Source organism: Prionailurus viverrinus, chromosome C1 (genome assembly GCF_022837055.1).
Source record: "Prionailurus viverrinus isolate Anna chromosome C1, UM_Priviv_1.0, whole genome shotgun sequence".
NCBI classification, from domain to species: Eukaryota; Metazoa; Chordata; class Mammalia; order Carnivora; family Felidae; genus Prionailurus; species Prionailurus viverrinus.
The window spans coordinates 194,341,720-194,357,746 of record NC_062568.1 but is presented as its reverse complement, the minus strand read 5'-3'; the positions used below and the strand labels follow the sequence as shown (position 1 = coordinate 194,357,746).

The window sequence follows — 16,027 nt, the reverse complement described above, 5'->3', positions numbered from 1 at the left end:
AGAGAGAGAGAGCGAGCACTAGTGGGGAAGGGGCAGAGAGAGAGGGAGACACAGAATCCGAAGCAGGCTCCAGGCTCTGAGCTGTCCGCACCGAGCCGACGTAGGGCTCAAAACTCACAAACCATGAGATCATGACCTGAGCAGAAATCGGAGGCTTAACCGACTGAGCCACCCAGGTGCCCCTAAAAAATAGTACCTTCCTCTAAGAGTTGCTATGAAGCTTGAGAAGATACGGGCACACATAGTAGCCCATAGTGCATGTTTAATACACGTTAGCTATTATGAATCCTTCCAGCATCAGTAGTCGAGGATTTATCCATTTCTGTGCCAATAATCAGCCTCCGTCCTGAGGAGCACCTTTACTGCCAAAGCTGACCTGCATGCTCACCGGTCCACCTGAGACAGGGTCCTGACATCAAGTGGTCACTGCTTCCCCTGGCAAAATGGGATCTCAGTCCAGCCTCATCAGATTCCCCAGAGTCCAAATTTGGTCGCAACCAGGGGACTTGAAATTGAAGGCTTTTATCAGAGATACTAATTCTACAGGGGAAGCTGGCAGGACCACTCCTGCTGCCTTCTAAATCGCCTGTATTCTCCTCTCCTTTCCTGGAAGGGTGTAGGGTTTCAAGGTTCCAAAGCAGGCAGAGATTCCAGGCTAGGGCAAATGACTCTCCCTCGGCTCTGGAAGTGACCCAGTTTCTCTTACCAGGCAGGTCTGGTGACTTTCTCTTAATGGGGTAGGTCCTGGGAAAGGTACTTCTTTCTTCTTTTCTCTCAGCCTCTGACTTTTGCCTCTCCTCTCTGTACCACTCATGGTTGCCCTATATCGGGAAAGAAATGAGCCACCCTGAGGTAGTATGTTGGTGCTGACAGATTTCAAAAGCAGATGCTGTGGGTTGGAATATCACCAAATCAGATGGCTAGATGTGAGCTGGCGTAGGCACCGGCTTCTGACCATGAAAGCCTTGGACCTTTTTGTTGACGACATAATCTCTCTAAAGCATTCTTACTGCTACCCAGAGTGGGGTCTAGCATCTCTTGCCGTCTCTTCCTGGCCAGAATTTGACGTAAAATTCTTCAGTCCGACTGCTACTGGGCACAGAATTCTTTGGGGGGTGATGCAATGTTCCAGATTCAAATGGTATTTGCACACCTTTGTGAATATACTAAAAACCCCTGACTGTGCCCTCGAGAAGGATGTTTTGTGGCAGGTGCATTTTACTTTGGTTCCACTGTCCTTTCCACAGGTTTTCCAAATTTCAAAGCCCATCTTCAGGTCAAAACATGGGTAGCCACCTCCCTTTAACACACATACAGTATTACAAAATATATCCTACCAACTCCTTTAGTTTATATAGGTACATTAATTCAGTTATGATTCATATCTACTTGCCTCTGCCTCTGGGTTTGCAGCTAGGTCCTGAGTTTATTTCTTATCTCCTCAGAGAGCTTCCTAAAAATGGTAGCTTTGTCTAATCATTTTTCCTTTCTTCCTACAGTGTCTCCAGCCAGGGTTTTGTGCAGGAAGGTGCTCAGCTTTATTAATTTTTTTAATTTTTAAAGAATTCTTTTAAAATGTTTCTTTTTGAAAGAGAGAGAGCAGGGGAGGGACACAGAGAGAGAGAGAGAGAGAGAGAGAGAGAGAGAGAGGATCTGAAACGGGCTCTGTGCTGACAGTAGAGACTGATGTGGGGCTCAAACTCACAAACCGTGAGATCATGACCTAAGCCGAAGGCTAATGCTTAACTGACTGAGCCACCCAGACGCCTCTTGGAACTCAGTTTTAAAACCATCCTTCCAAACGCCCGGAAACCGTGTTTAGTGCCAGTGCTATCATAGAAATGGAAATAAAGCTGGTTCTGGGATGAGGCAGGGCTGTCTAGACAGAGACTGGGCTCACAAAGATTCAAGTAACCCCAGCCCTATCCTTCCTGTACTGCCAGATTATCCCCCCAGGAAATGGAGGCTAAGCCCTTGCAAAGATCTTCCTCTCCCACGAATGTGAGTGGTATGAGGAAAATCTACAACCTGAAATTTTCTAAAGAAGGTATCTTCTCATATATGTACTTCCTTGAGACAGCAAAATGCAAACTGGCTCTGTGGATCCACAGGAATGGGAGATAAGGGGTGCCTTTGGAGTCAGGTGCCTTCTCCGAACTAACCAGGCACCTGAGGGAGGCCAAGTCACTGGGGTCAGGCAGGCCACTATGGCTCCTTCCAGAAAGGCAAGATACTCCTACACACACACACACACACACACACACACACATCCAATGTCCAAATGTCCGGTGCTTTTTGGGAAGACCTAATCTTGGATGCTTGCACCAAGATTGCACAACTGACCCACGGTGCCCCAGTCCTTCTTCCTAGAGAACAGAGTAATCATAGCGGCTGGCATGACGGCCATGTGCCAGCCACGCTCACACCTTGATCCTCACAGCAATACATACCATCTTTGTGTATGAAGAGACCGAGGCTCAGAGCAGTTCAATAACCTAATAACCAAGGTCATACAATGACTTCTGTGTCTAGAGAGGGCAGCACGTCTAACTCCAAGGCCCATGGTTTTTAAACTACAACCGCTGTTTCCAAATCGTGTTCGGAGGGTTCCCCATAAACTGCCACAGGGCAGGAGCCCAGCAGTCTGGGTTGCCCGTTTCCGCACGAGTTGGCTAAGATCGCCACACATTGGTCTGTTTTGTATACTGGAGTTTGAGGAGTTAAAAATAAGTTTGAAAAGGACCACATTATGCTATGCCGCCCTGCAAGTATCTTGGTGACTTTCTAAGAATCAAGGAAGACTTCTTAATCTAACACCACCCCGGGGCCGGGCAGAAAGGAATTGTCTTCACGAGAAAAGACTGTGCAGAGGACCAATTTGCTGGCACGTTCACTAAATTAAGGTTTCTTCACCCTGGTTACATTCTTTGTTCCTCTTCAATTCTGTTCACAGGGCCTCCCCCCGCCCCATCCCTGCTGTGGGGGAGGTGGAGGGAGGGAGGCAGGTTTCTGCAGGGTAGGTGCTCCTCCTCTCAGAACCTTCCCCCCCCAACCCCTCCCCCCTTCCCACAGCCTCACCTACCCACTGAGTCAGGAGCCAGGAATGTCTGTGGGGGTAGCAGACAGGTATGTCACCCTGGGGGTGTCAGAGCCTGATTCATCTCTCATCTCCACCCAATCTTCTGGCTGCCCTCTGGGAAATTTAACTCATTATTTGTCTAGAGATAAAGGAGGAAACCTCAGACTCTGGAAAGCACGGAGTCTTCAGTCTGTGTCTAGGCACGGTATTTAATACATCAGATGATGGTACTCAAGAGGTATTTGTTAGAAGAAAAGAACGAAGACATATGCCCCCCCCCACCCCGCCCCACTTTCCCCCCAGATAAAGTGAACCTGAAATGCCCCTGTCTGACTGTAGAGTGGCCTGATGTTTAGCTCAGAATAGGCTAGTGACCACTGGGACGACTCAAGAGTTGGGAGAAATCTTACCCACGTTCCAGTGTTCCTCCTTTGCTGTTTTTTCATTCCACGAGGACTGTGAAGGCTTCAGGATTAATGTCCAGGAAGAGGTGGTGATCAGTGGGAAGGGGAGCACTAGGAACACTTCTTGATGCCGTATTTGCACAGCAAGCAGATATTCACACACATGCATGTGCACGCTCGCGCGCGCGTGCACACACACACACACACACACACACCCTGCAATGTCTAAATGTCCAGTTGAGAAAAACTTGATTTCAGATTCTTGCAGCAAGGAGGCTGTAGATTCATGCGATGGGGATGGCTTTGAAGGAGCCTGTCATTTCCCTCAACTGCCTCAAGGTTTTGGATGGGGAAAAAAAATTAAAACTTTGCGATGTAGTCTAGTCTGGAGCATTTTTACCAATATTCATATTTTCTCACCTCGTCTGGGTTCCAAATCCCCAGCCCATCCCCTCATAGCTCCTCAGTCTTAGGCCACCTGGACATCTGGGGCTGTCTGAAGTTGGCTCCTTGGCTGGAAATGAAGGACACGATGAGTTGACACGAGGGGTTGGAAATAAGGTGTAGGGCTTTCCCCTCCCCTCAGCAGGCCTGATTTCATCAAAGTGTGCACTAATCTGGGACTCTTCCTTCTTCCTAGGGCTGGGATGGGTCTGCCATCACTCCCCTCCCCTCTTAGGAGCCCTGGGAAAGGAGAGAGAATCTCTTAAGACAGAACTTCCCACAGACTCTAATGGGATCAGGCTTCCTATTCTCAGCCAACTGTGGGTGAGCATCTTGCTAATTCAGAAACAGCAGAGAGCAGACGGGCTGTGCTTCAGCTCTGTGGGTTTTAGGGCATCACGTTCACTCCTAAGCCTCTTTATCTGGGCTGGAAGCCTTTCCAATTAGCTGTGGCCTCTGCTAAGTTCCAAACAGTATCTTCCAATTTTGGGGGCGGGGCGGGGGGAGTCCTCACTTCAAAGCCAGGAAATGCATATATCCTAATGTCAGTGGTTAGCAGAGAAGACCGGGAAGGTCCCTTCTAAGGCACTCAGAGATGGTTTCCTCCCTCCAGGAGTTGTTCATGATTGCCAAGTGAGGTCTGGAAGTGAGAAGAGCACTTTCAGACAGTGTCTGTGAGAGGCAAAGTGCCACTTTTCTGGAAGGCATTTTGGCAATATGAACCCAGAACCTGGGAAATATCAGCTGTTTCATCTCTAGGATCTCGCCAGAAGTTAAAAATCAGAGGCTCAAAGATTTGAGTACGAAAATATAATCGCGGCACAATTTACAACAGCAAACAATTGGTAATGACTTAGGCTAACCATGGGAGTCTGGACAGGTAAACAATGTCATAGCCTTACCACGGAATATTATGTAGACATTAAAAAGGTCTATTTTTAACTGGATGAAGTAAGTGTTGACTAGAAAACGCAGGTTACAGAGCAAGTATAACATATCCCACTCGTACAAATGCTCCAGCTACCCCTCTCCATGTATAGAAAAGACTGAGAAACATAAAATATCTTTATACATTTGAATATAAAACTTATTGCGGATTACAAAGATTTTTTATTATTTATATATATGTTTTGGGATCATGGGTGACTAATTTTCTTTTCATTTTCCAACTCCTCCCCACCATGGCAGGGGAACAGAAAATCATTTTGCCATCAGTAGGTGAACAGATCTACATTTCCTGGAGGAGGAAATACCCTTGCTGTGACACCAAGGCCTGGAAATTAACTGTGGGATGACTTCCGCCTTTCTCCACTCTGTGACTGCAGACGATAAATGCTCAGAGTGCTTGGATGCAAGGCCATGAAGTTCAAATGGCACCTTCCTTCCAGCTGGTTTGCCTTGGTAAGAGCCAGGGTGATGGGGCAAGCAGCAGAACCCCTGACCACAGCTACTGGTCCTACGTTCCAAAACACGATCCACCCTCACACCCTACCTGATGAGGGATTTGTCCAGCAACCTGGGCGTCAGGGTTCCCGGGCTCCGGGCCCCACAAGTGACTCACAGGCATCCCCAGGCTGCGCCTCCTGGCCTCAGTTTCCCTGGCTTGCTGTTGATCCTCCCCACCTACTGTAGGGTGTTAATAGGGGTACAGTGCTTTGAACTTCTCAGATGAAAGAGGCTGGGGAAGCAGCACCTAGTAATTACCCCCCATTCGGCCAGGCGTGGGAGCAGAGGTCGGCTGCTTTCATACTCTCCCAGCTAGAGGAGCCTCCTCACAGCCCCTCATTCTTCTGCCTTCTGCTCGGACTCCTCCAATTGGGAAGCAAAGCTCCGTCACCCCCGTCTCAATGCCACTTCGGAACAGATTTTCCTAAGCTGAATTCTCCAAGTGCCCAAACCCCCAGTGACCTATCTTCCCCTTGATTTATGATTCAGGAATACTCTACAGGTGTTTAAATTCTTCCCCCTGGTTGGCCACAAATCCTGTGGGAGAAGGGCCGTGACTTTTCACCATTAAGAAGTCGGCAAAGGGGCGCCTGGGTGGCTAAGTTTGTCAAGAGTCCGACTCTAGATTTCGGCTCAGGTCATGAATTCACAGTTCGTGAGTCCGAGCCCCACATCAGGCTCTCTGTGCTGGCAGTGTGAAGCCTGTTGGGAATCTCTCTCCCTCTCTCTGGCCCTCTCCACATGCTCTCTTTCTCTTTCAAAGTAAACAAATAAACAAGAAAAAAAAAAGAAAAAAGAAAAAAGAGAAAAGAAAAGAAAAGAAAAGAAAAGAAAAGAAAAGAAAGAAAAAAGAAGTCAGCAAAGTGGACAATGAGACAGCCAGGCTGAGCCAAGTTCAAACTCGTCTGTTTCCTCACTGTAAAATGGGGCTTCCTAACATTCCATCTTGTCTAGATCTCCGGGAATGGCTGTGAGAGCCACATGAGAACCATGTGTGTGGAAGCACTTTGTAAAAGGCCGAGCCCTTCTCACATGTTAACAGGACCAAGTGTCTGCAAATGAGACTTCTGGCACAGTTGCCATCGGTCCCCTGCTGCCTCCGGGCTGTGACTGCTAAGCCTGGACTGCCACCTATTGGTTGAAAATATGAATTACACTCAACCAGTTGCAGGAAGAACCAAAGGAAGCAAACCCCATTATTTTCCAACCTCAAGCCACACTCCTTATGAGGTCATGCTGTCTACTGAATATTTTTCTTCAAACAACTCACTTTTTGCAATTTCAAAGTAAACTTTTAATGACCAGTATAAATGGAAAACTAGTTAACCCTTGCCCCAAAGGAATAAAACCATAAAATAAATACCATGAAAACAAAACACTCAGATCTGCCAGGGAGCATCACCTGTGGAAACTCAGGCACCGGGCTCACTGCTACAACTGCGAATTTACAAAACCGCACCACCGGAGACTGAGTGTCAGTTCTAGCACAGTCCTGTGCTTGGACGGGAACGACGTCCTGTATGAAGAAATAGGCCTCTTCTAAGGGAAGGTCCCATTCCCTCGTTCTGCCCCAACTCTCTGGACCCAGACGGTTGAGGAAAGCTTGGAGGTCACAAAGAGTAGAAAGTAAACTCTTGTGTTTGCAGCACATCCCATCGTAGCCCGAGTGGGGCCGGTGCTGAATTCCTGGCAACAGCAACCACTGAGGGTGCAGTGAGTGCTCTGCCTGGTTGGGGAGACTGCTCTCGATCTGAGTCGGCAGGGCTGTCCGTGGTCATTGGCGGCTGCCACTTTCTCCAATGCTGGGTTCTGCTTCTTGCTCTGCAGGGCCCAGCTCGCTGCTACAGCTGCATGGTTTCCTGCTCCACTGACTGGTCTGAGGATGCCAGGTACTTCTCCTGGACGCCCAGGGTGCTGAGGGAGGGTGTGTCAAGGATGCTGGCACAGGCAAGGGTGGGGAACTGGTCTGGGCAGGATCCGACCTCTACTGATGCCTCTACTGATAGCCACGTCTGGCGGATTCTGCTCCCACCCCTCTCCCTTTCTCACCGTTATAGCTCCAGGCAATAGGCACCCACTGGGTCTGAGAGGCCCCTCAAAACACCCAGACCCCAGCCCCCGGGTGGCTCAGTCGGTTGAGCGTCCGACTTCGCTTCAGGTCATAATCTCACAGTTCGTGGGTTCAAGCCCCACGTCGGGCTCTGTGCTGTCAGCAAAGAGCCCACTTCGGGTCCTCTGTCCCCTTCCCTCTGCCCCTCCCCCACCTCTGCACATGATTCCTCTTTCTCAAAAATACACAAACATTAAACAAACAAACAATCCAGACCCAAATGCTTCTGTATTCGCCTCTTCCCCACGTTGCTGAGGATCAAAGGACCAGACGGCACTAACCCTGCAGCTGTGTTAGGTCACGTGCTCTGGAGCCAGACCACTGGGGGTTTAAATCCCGAGTTTGCCACATCCTTTTTTCTCGTCTGTAAGATAGAGCTGTGAGGCTCAAAGAAGACGATACAAAGTGCCTACTATGGCACCTAGTACACAGCAGGTGCTAAGTGTTTCCGACTTCTCTTCTGCCACGGGAGGGAACTCAGGGGAGCTCAAAGATAACAACTAACTTCTGCTTGCGCTCTCTCTTTCTACCTCTCTGGGACAGCAGGGACATGGAGTGGGAAGGATGCCAATCAGACTCACGGAGGAAAAGACTGTGATACTGCTGAGTGAGCCCCGTGAGGCTGGCCGGCCTGAGGTCTGGGTGTGGGTCTGAGGAGGAGATGGCAGTTGGACACGGAAAGATGGCCACCGTGGCTGTTCTACTAGGTGACTCCAGTGAGGTTCACCTAGTAGAAACTGAGGTTCCACAACCAGGGAGACGGAGGTTTGAACTGTCCTTCCAGCACATCCTGGGAGAAGGACCTTGGACCTGTCACTCTCACAGCCCCAAATGCCTCATCTATACGAAGGGACTGAAGGGCGCCTGGGTGGCTCAGCGTCCGACTCTTGGTTTCAGCTCAGCTCATGATCTCACGGTTCTTGAGTTCGAGCCCTGCATCAGTCTCTGCGCTGACAGTGCAGATACCTGGGATACTCTCTCTCTCAAAATAAATGAACTTGAGAAAAAAAAAAAAAGAAGGGACCGAATGAGGACTAAATGAGATTTTGCCAGTAGAGTATGTAGTTCACTAAATGATGTTCAGGGTACGGACTTTCTTTCTCATCTCTTAGGGATCCATCCACCAAAACCTACGGCACCCCTACCTCAAGCAGACTCTGAACCTGTGCCCCTCCCCCCTCTCTTTTTCTCAAGAAATAATGCCTTGTTCCTGTGCAAGTCGCCCTGAGAATCACTCAGGATGAGTGGAGTCCATCTTGCTTGACATGAAATAACCTCAAACTTGCATTTGGACTCCACCTGGAGTCCACATTCCTGGGCAGGGCACATGGAACCCTGCATCTATTTGACCATCTGTCTGGCCCTATCACTGCTCTTCAGCCAAAGCCCCGTCCTGCCCACGAGTCGTGCTATTCTACTTGCAACTCCCCAGACGTGCCTTGACCTTGAACCGCCATGCCTTTGTATATACTACTCTCTTTGCTTTGAATTCCCTTTCCCTCTTAATCAGCCTGGTTAACCCTCACTTTAAGGTAACACAATTCCAGCGCCACTGCCTCGGTGAAGCTTCCTTGACCCACATGCTCCTCAGGAGAGCTGACGTTTCCCTTCTTTATACCAATCCCTAGTTATCTTTTTATAAAAATGTTTATTTATTTTGAGTGCACTCTGAGCGTGCTGGGGGGAGGGACAAAGGGAGAGGGAGCGAGAGAATCCTAAGCAGGCTGTGTGCTGGCAGCACAGAGCCTGATGCGGGACTCGATCCCATGAATCGTGAGACCATGACCTGAGCTGAAACCAAGAGGCAGACGCTCAATTGACTGAGCACCCAGGTGCCCCAATCCTTAACTGTCTTAGATGTGGAATGAAGTTGAACCTTATGAGGATTAGGGTAGGGGGCAGAATCTAAAATCAGCACAAATAGGGGCGCCTGGGTGGCTCAGTCAGTTAAGGGTCCCAACTCTCGATTTCAGCTCAGGTGATAACTCACGGTTCAAGATATCGAACTGAGCTCGGAGCCTGCTTGGGATTCTCTCTCTCTCTCCTCTCTCTCTGCCCCTCCCCCCACTCTCTCTCTCTCTCAAAATAAATAAACGCAAAAAAAATTTTTTAATAAAAAATAAATAAAATCAGCACAAATGCATACGGTTAAAAATACCTTTGAAAATCCCTTAAATCATCTATCAAAAAGTGTACCGTTTTACAAACAGAACCTTGCATAACACGTACGGATGCATAAGGCAACGCACAGCGTACAACAAAATTCAGGACTACCGAAACTGCCCCTTCACGTTTTTGCTGAGCACCTGCAGTTGAACTTGCTGACATTTTTTTTTTTTTTTGAACTTGCCGACATTAACTGCAAGTATGAGGTAGCAGCTCAACCCCTTCAGTGAGCACTGCGCGCTCTACCGCCATCATTTTATTTACAACCTGTCTGGTTCCCTGCGAGCTTGGTTTCCCACGTGTGGAAGGGCCGGACACAGATCAGAAGGTACTGGCTGGAATGATCTTCCTCCATGCCAAGGGCTCTGGAGCCCCCCTGGTCTCCGGCATGCTGTGTCAGTGTCAAATGTCTGAAACCATCCTAGTGGGCCTGCGCTTCCCTGTCCTGCCTCACCCGCGGCCTCGGTGACCTGAGGGACACCTGCACGTGACCTCAGCTCCATCCCACTGGTCACGAATCCAGCTCCAGTTCCGGAGGTCTAGCTGACAGCTCTGGCTGTCGCATGGTCCCCTCAAACACAGCACATCTGCCAGCGTCCATCCCTCCCATCCAGGTGATAAGCCTGTCCTCTTCCCTTCCTTTTCTTGCCTCACTGACCAACAGAACCGCCCACACGTACCGCTGTATTAGCCAGAAACCTGGGAGTCTAACTTCTGCTCCACCTCCATCTATTCCCATAACCACCCAGTCACCAACGCTGGTAGCCCACCTCCTTTCATCCACGCTGTACCCTTCTTTCCGTTCTTACTACTAACGTTTCATCTCTTTCCATCTACAGACTGTAAACACTCTTGTGCCTCCGCTCACATCCCTTAAGCGCAATTTCTGCACTCGGAGGGCTTTTAAATAACGTACACCTGACCATGTCACACCCTGCACAACCAGGCTATGCTGGTTCCTACCGCCCACCCACAAGCGGAAGTCCACACGCCTCAGCAGGGCATGCAAGCCCCCCACCGTCAGCCCTGCCTACTACCCCTGCACCCCTTCACCCCCCTTTCCCTTTCCCAGTCAGGACAAGAAGCAAACTGAACCCCTTGCATCTCTCCCAAACGACCAATGCCTTTTCATTTCTTTGCATCCGTATTTGCTGCTCCTTCTGATCAGTATCCTCCTTTGTCCTCAGGTACAACCAACACTGAAGCCATCTAAGGGACCAGGCTTTGCACCTGAGAGACAATCACCAAGAAGCCCAACTGGTCAGCAAGAGATCAGTCATCTACAAGGGGAGATGTGGCCACTTCTAAGCCTCATGTCTCCCCCTTGGCTGTGGCCTAGAGGCTAGAGAGCAAGGATACGTGGAGAAATGGAAATCAGCTCCCACTGCAGCAGACATCATGGCCTCCAGGCTTCGCTGCTCTTGGACCCCGAAGCAGTAGCCATTGGCTTTATCCACAGCCTGTAGGACCCGCTGGACACTCTCCTTGTCCTGGGTGGGGAGGAGAGAAACAGCCTGGTGAGTGAAACGGAGGTATGTGGAACTGAGGACATTTCAAAGTGCCCGCAGCCTCCAAACATCCCTTTTAACCTTGACTCATGCAGCTTCTGTGCCTGGAGTAGTTCCACTTGTCCCCAGAGGCCTGGCTACATCCCATCTCTCCTGACCACCAACCCACCCAAATCAGAACAGATAAGCTCCTCTATGCACACCCAAAGTCCCCTGGGTCTATCCTACAGCTCTGATTAGAGCTTACTTTTGACAAGTTATTAACTCCTCTGCCTCCCCTATTTGACTGTGTGCCCCATGAGGTCAGGGACTTTTCTGTGGAGGTATCCTCAGTGCCTGGCACAGTACTTAGCTCACTTAGGCACCCAATAAATCTGCATATAATCTACTTGCTCATTCACATAAAAGTAATAAGACCAGTCCATACATCACATGATGGGAAGGAAAGATCAAAATAATGCACGTACAAGTCCTTAGCATAATGCCTAGTACAGAAAGCCTTCAATAAGTGGTAATTGTTATGATTAATATTGTGGAGTTCACCTTCTCATTTCAGAGGAGAAAAGCATGGCATTAAACAGAGGGGAGATAAGTTTGCTCAAGTCCATGCACAGGGGTTGGGTACTACTTTGCAAAGTCAACACATAGTTGCCCATCCTAAATGAGGTCGAGAGACCTATCTTTAGCTTTGGTCAAGTCCCTTCATGGTGACTTTCTGATATCACTCATTTTCACACGGATGAGGGAACATGTGTAGAGAAAACCCAGCAATACAGAATAGACAGGGCCAAAGTTTGGTCTATTCTCTTTATTGGAATCCTGCCCATGACAGCCACTGGTCCTAAAACCAAGAGGACTGAATGACAGTTGGACTCAGGACAAAGACCACTGTTTGGGCCTTCCGAGCCTCCTGTACCCTTGCTTGGTGAAGTTCCAGGCACTGTCAGAGCCTACAGGCAAGGGAAGAGGCCTCTTAGTCCCTAGTACCTGAATGTTGAGAGGGATGAAGGAGACCAGACTGTAGTCTTCAATGAGCTGCACCAGTTTCTCATTGAGCTGACGGTAGTGGCGGAAGAAAGGGTCAGAAGCCAGGTGGTCGAGCAGGTAGGAGAGGTCTAGGACCTCTGTGTAGTAGTCCAGGTTGAAGGCTAAGGAGAGAAACTGGAGTTCAGGAGCAATTGGCATCAGGCTAAAAGACCCAAGGACAGGAACCACATTTCCTTTCCTTCTTCCTTTTGTCTTCATTCCCTCATTCATTCATTCAACAAATATTTGTCGAGGCAGTGAGATGAAGTTACTAAGAAAAAAATACTTGGTTTTACCCATTGGTTCTGCCACGTAGTAGCTATACAGGACTGCTGTGAGGACTAAATGCTATAAATCCCAATGTCTGGTACAGAGAAGCACTTGCTCAATGGTAACAAACAACGGTATCGAATGTGTACCAAGAACAGCGCTTGGTCCGTGCCACATGGAGCTCACAGTCAGGTAGTAGCCCCAGGACCCAGCACACGCACTATAAGGATTGTAGCAGGGTGCTTCTTGGATAAATCACTTTCCCTTCTGGGCCAGTTCCTTCTTAATGTAAAATGAGGACATCAGACTAGATGACTCGGAGTTCTATGAATACAAACTTCCTCTAAGAAAAGGAAATTGGGCCTCCCTGCACTGTCCATTTCTGCCAAAAAACTCAAGTCAGTTGGGCTACTCTATTGGTCTGGCCCACAGTGAGCTTAGGCAATCAGGCTGTTGGAGACTGATTGACCCACTCCCTGCATTCTGGCTCCTGTGTTCTAATCAGAAACTGACATCCCTCTGCCTGCAAGGAATAATGTCCCGGGCATTCCAACAAGCTTCTTGGATTGCCTGATAGGTACATTTCTCCCCAGGAATTAAGCAGTTTGAGCCAGGTGCATGTGGGTTTAGATTTCATCTCAGCTAACACATCAGCTGTGTGATTTGACCTTGGGCTATTCATGTAATGTCTCTGGGCCTCAATGGCCTCATCTGGTTTGCACAACAGTCTTTTGTAAGGATGACTGGCCAGAGTCAGAGCTAGAAAGGTCAGGGATCACCATGTAGCCATCTGGGGCCATGAAGGGCGAGGAGAGGGGCTCAGGAAGACTGCAAATCTGGGCATTGATAAAATAGGGCTTCTGGGCTTAACAAGAGACGGACCAGGACTCTGGGCTGAGGTGGCCCCTCCAAGGTGCTGACATCCCTCCATGTCCTGACTGAGAGCCAGTAGGCCTCCCTGGACAATGCCCTGACACTTTGTGACCCCATGATCCCAACAAACCTTTCTTCCTGTTCCCTGCTGGTCATTTCAGTTTTTGTTCTCTAGGTTCCTTTGTGCCTGGAGATGCTATTTAGGGAGCTGATGCTCCCAGCTCAGGAGAGCACTAATTGTGCAGGAAAAAAATGCTGGCCATGAGGCCCCTAGGCAACTCTCCTGCCTTGTGCCAGCCTGCTTCTCCCTCAATCTTTCCCACCCTGACAAAGGTGCCTCTATTTGTCCACTGGCTCAGCTGGAAACCTGACAGCTAGCCTTAAAAAAAAAAAAAAATTATTTACTTATTTATTTTTAGACAGAGCGTATGTGAGTAGGGAAGATGGGCAGAGGGAAAGAGAAAATCCCAAGCAGGCTCCATGCTCAGGGCGGAGCCTGATGAAGGGCTCCATCCCATGACCCCGGGATCGTGACCTGAGCCGAAATCAAGAGTCGGACACTTAACCAACTGAGCCACCCAGGCACCCCTGAAGGCATCCTTAATTCCTCAGTCTCCACATCCAACCCACCAAGAGACGCTGTTTCTTGAGTAAGTTCTGGATCGATCCATTTCCCTCCGTTCCCACCACCGCTGCTTAGGCTGCTGCAAAAACCCTCCTCAACATCTCTGTTTGCATTCTTGCTCATTCTCATTCGTTCTCCACAAAACAGCCACAATGATGTTCTTAATCCGTGCTATTTCCTTGCCTGATATTCATCACTGGCTTTCCCCAGTGTTTCAACAGTACAGGTTCTAGCCCTGGCCCCCCTCTCTGACCTCATTTCCTACCACCCTTCCCCTACTGCTACCTCAACTACTCTGGGCTTCCTCCCCTCCCCCCACTTTTTCTTTAAACACAAAAAAACTCCTTCCCTAAGGGCCTTTCCTCCTACTGGTCCCTCTGCCTAGAACAGTTCAGCCTTGGCTGGCTCCTTCTCACCATTCAGATCTCATCCTCAAATAGCGCTGCTCATTCAACTCACTCCCAACCATTCACTTTAATTCCTTTGCAGTGTACATATCCCCATCTATAGCTCTCTTGTCCCCCAAATCCAGAACAGTATCTAGCATACAGAGTGTGCACAAAATAAACAGGAGTCAGGACCTGGAGGCAGCTCCCTGCAGCTGAGATGTTTCATTCCCTACTCCTTGGCTGCCCAGAACAGGAGCTCTCACCCAACTTCCCATAGTGCTCAATGAGGTCCATCTTGGAGAGCAGGTTGACATGGGGCAGCTCCACATGTAGCATCGTGGCCAGAGAAGTACACAGTACTGAAATGAACTTGGCCGGGTCTGTGCAGTAATGAGAATCCACCAGGTGGACAGCAGTCAGCTGGAAGGAGAGGAAGAGACGGGGTGAGTGGCCTGGGAAGGCAGGAAACATCGGGGCCTATGTCTTTCTCAAGAGACTGAGGACTTCTGAGGACAGAGTACAAGCCTTCCCCATTAGTTTCCTCCTGCTTCTGCTCCATTCTAATAGCCACACTCATTTCCTTCTGCCAGGAGAAATGGGGCATGATTCCTTACAAGATGCCTTGCACCAAGTCTCCCGGTGGGCAACTAGTTCCATTCTGACTACATCTGACTCTATTTCATTTACTTTTGCCCACCAAGTCACAACAGCAATCACCATGCCACTTTCTACATAACCCTTTCCATACTTCTAACAACCCCAAATTGGGTGCTAGTACATCCATTGTGCAGATGAGAGAACTGAGGTTCAGAGAGAGAAACTGACTTACCCAGGACCACACAGCGAGTCAGTGGCAGAGCCTGAATTCGAACTCACACCAGTTTGACTCCAAAGAGACTCGGCCCCTACCTCGCTGTGTGACATGGGGGCGTGGCATCTGTCCTCCCTGTCTCAGTTCCTCCATCTGCAAAAGAAGCCTGCTCGACCCAAGACGCACCCTGAGGTCCCAATGCGCCATCTGGGAGAAGATGCTACGCAGAGCGCCGTGGTGCGTGCAGAGCTCCACCTGGCCTGGGCAGTCGAAGAGGAAGTAGTGGCCGCGTAGGGGATCTAGCTTGGCGCGCAGCCAGTCCAGGTTGGCCTCCAGGTACTCCATGCAGTAGAGCAGGCCGCCGTTGGGCCCCAGCCGCAGCGCGTCCATCACGTCGCCCAGCCCCACCAGCTCGCCCACGTCCACAGCGCACTCGTACGGCAGCCCCTCGTTGGCCGGGTCCAGGTTCACCACCGCCACGCGCCGGCCCAGCGCGCGCAGGAACTCACTCATGCCCAGGCAGTATGTGGTCTTCCCCGAACCAGGCGGGCCGATCACCGCCTGCCCAAAGGCCGTGGTCGGGGCGGCCCCCGCCATAGGCTGCACGCAGCCCCGTGCGGAGCAGGTAGTTCGGCTGAGACACAAGCCGAAGGCTACGGGATCCCCGACGTACACTTCGGCCCCGGGGTAGCCGAAGGAGGAACCGCAGACACCCGCACAGTGTAAGGGGACCAGCGCCCAACTTCCGGACGACGTCGGAAACGACGGGAGCCCCGAGAGGAAGTCCCGCCCCCAGGATGACGGCGCGGCTTGACGCCTAGAGGCGTGGCGACGCGGAGCGTTTCCCCTCCGGGTTTGGTCTCCGCTAGCGGGTTT

At 50.1% G+C, this 16,027-nt stretch overlaps 1 protein-coding gene across 1 annotated transcript; it reads right to left on the bottom strand.

The window, feature by feature from the left end:
• Positions 1-6,643: 6,643 nt before the first annotated feature.
• On the bottom strand, positions 6,644-15,923 carry GPN2 (GPN-loop GTPase 2). Its single transcript, XM_047872179.1, has 5 exons — positions 15,338-15,923; positions 14,604-14,760; positions 12,145-12,305; positions 11,009-11,139; positions 6,644-7,287 (listed from the first exon to the last, which is right to left on the bottom strand). Exons 1-5 carry the CDS (start codon positions 15,746-15,748, stop codon positions 7,215-7,217), a joined length of 933 nt encoding a protein of 310 aa, XP_047728135.1. The 5' UTR covers positions 15,749-15,923; the 3' UTR covers positions 6,644-7,214.
• Between the last annotated feature and the right edge of the window lie 104 nt (positions 15,924-16,027).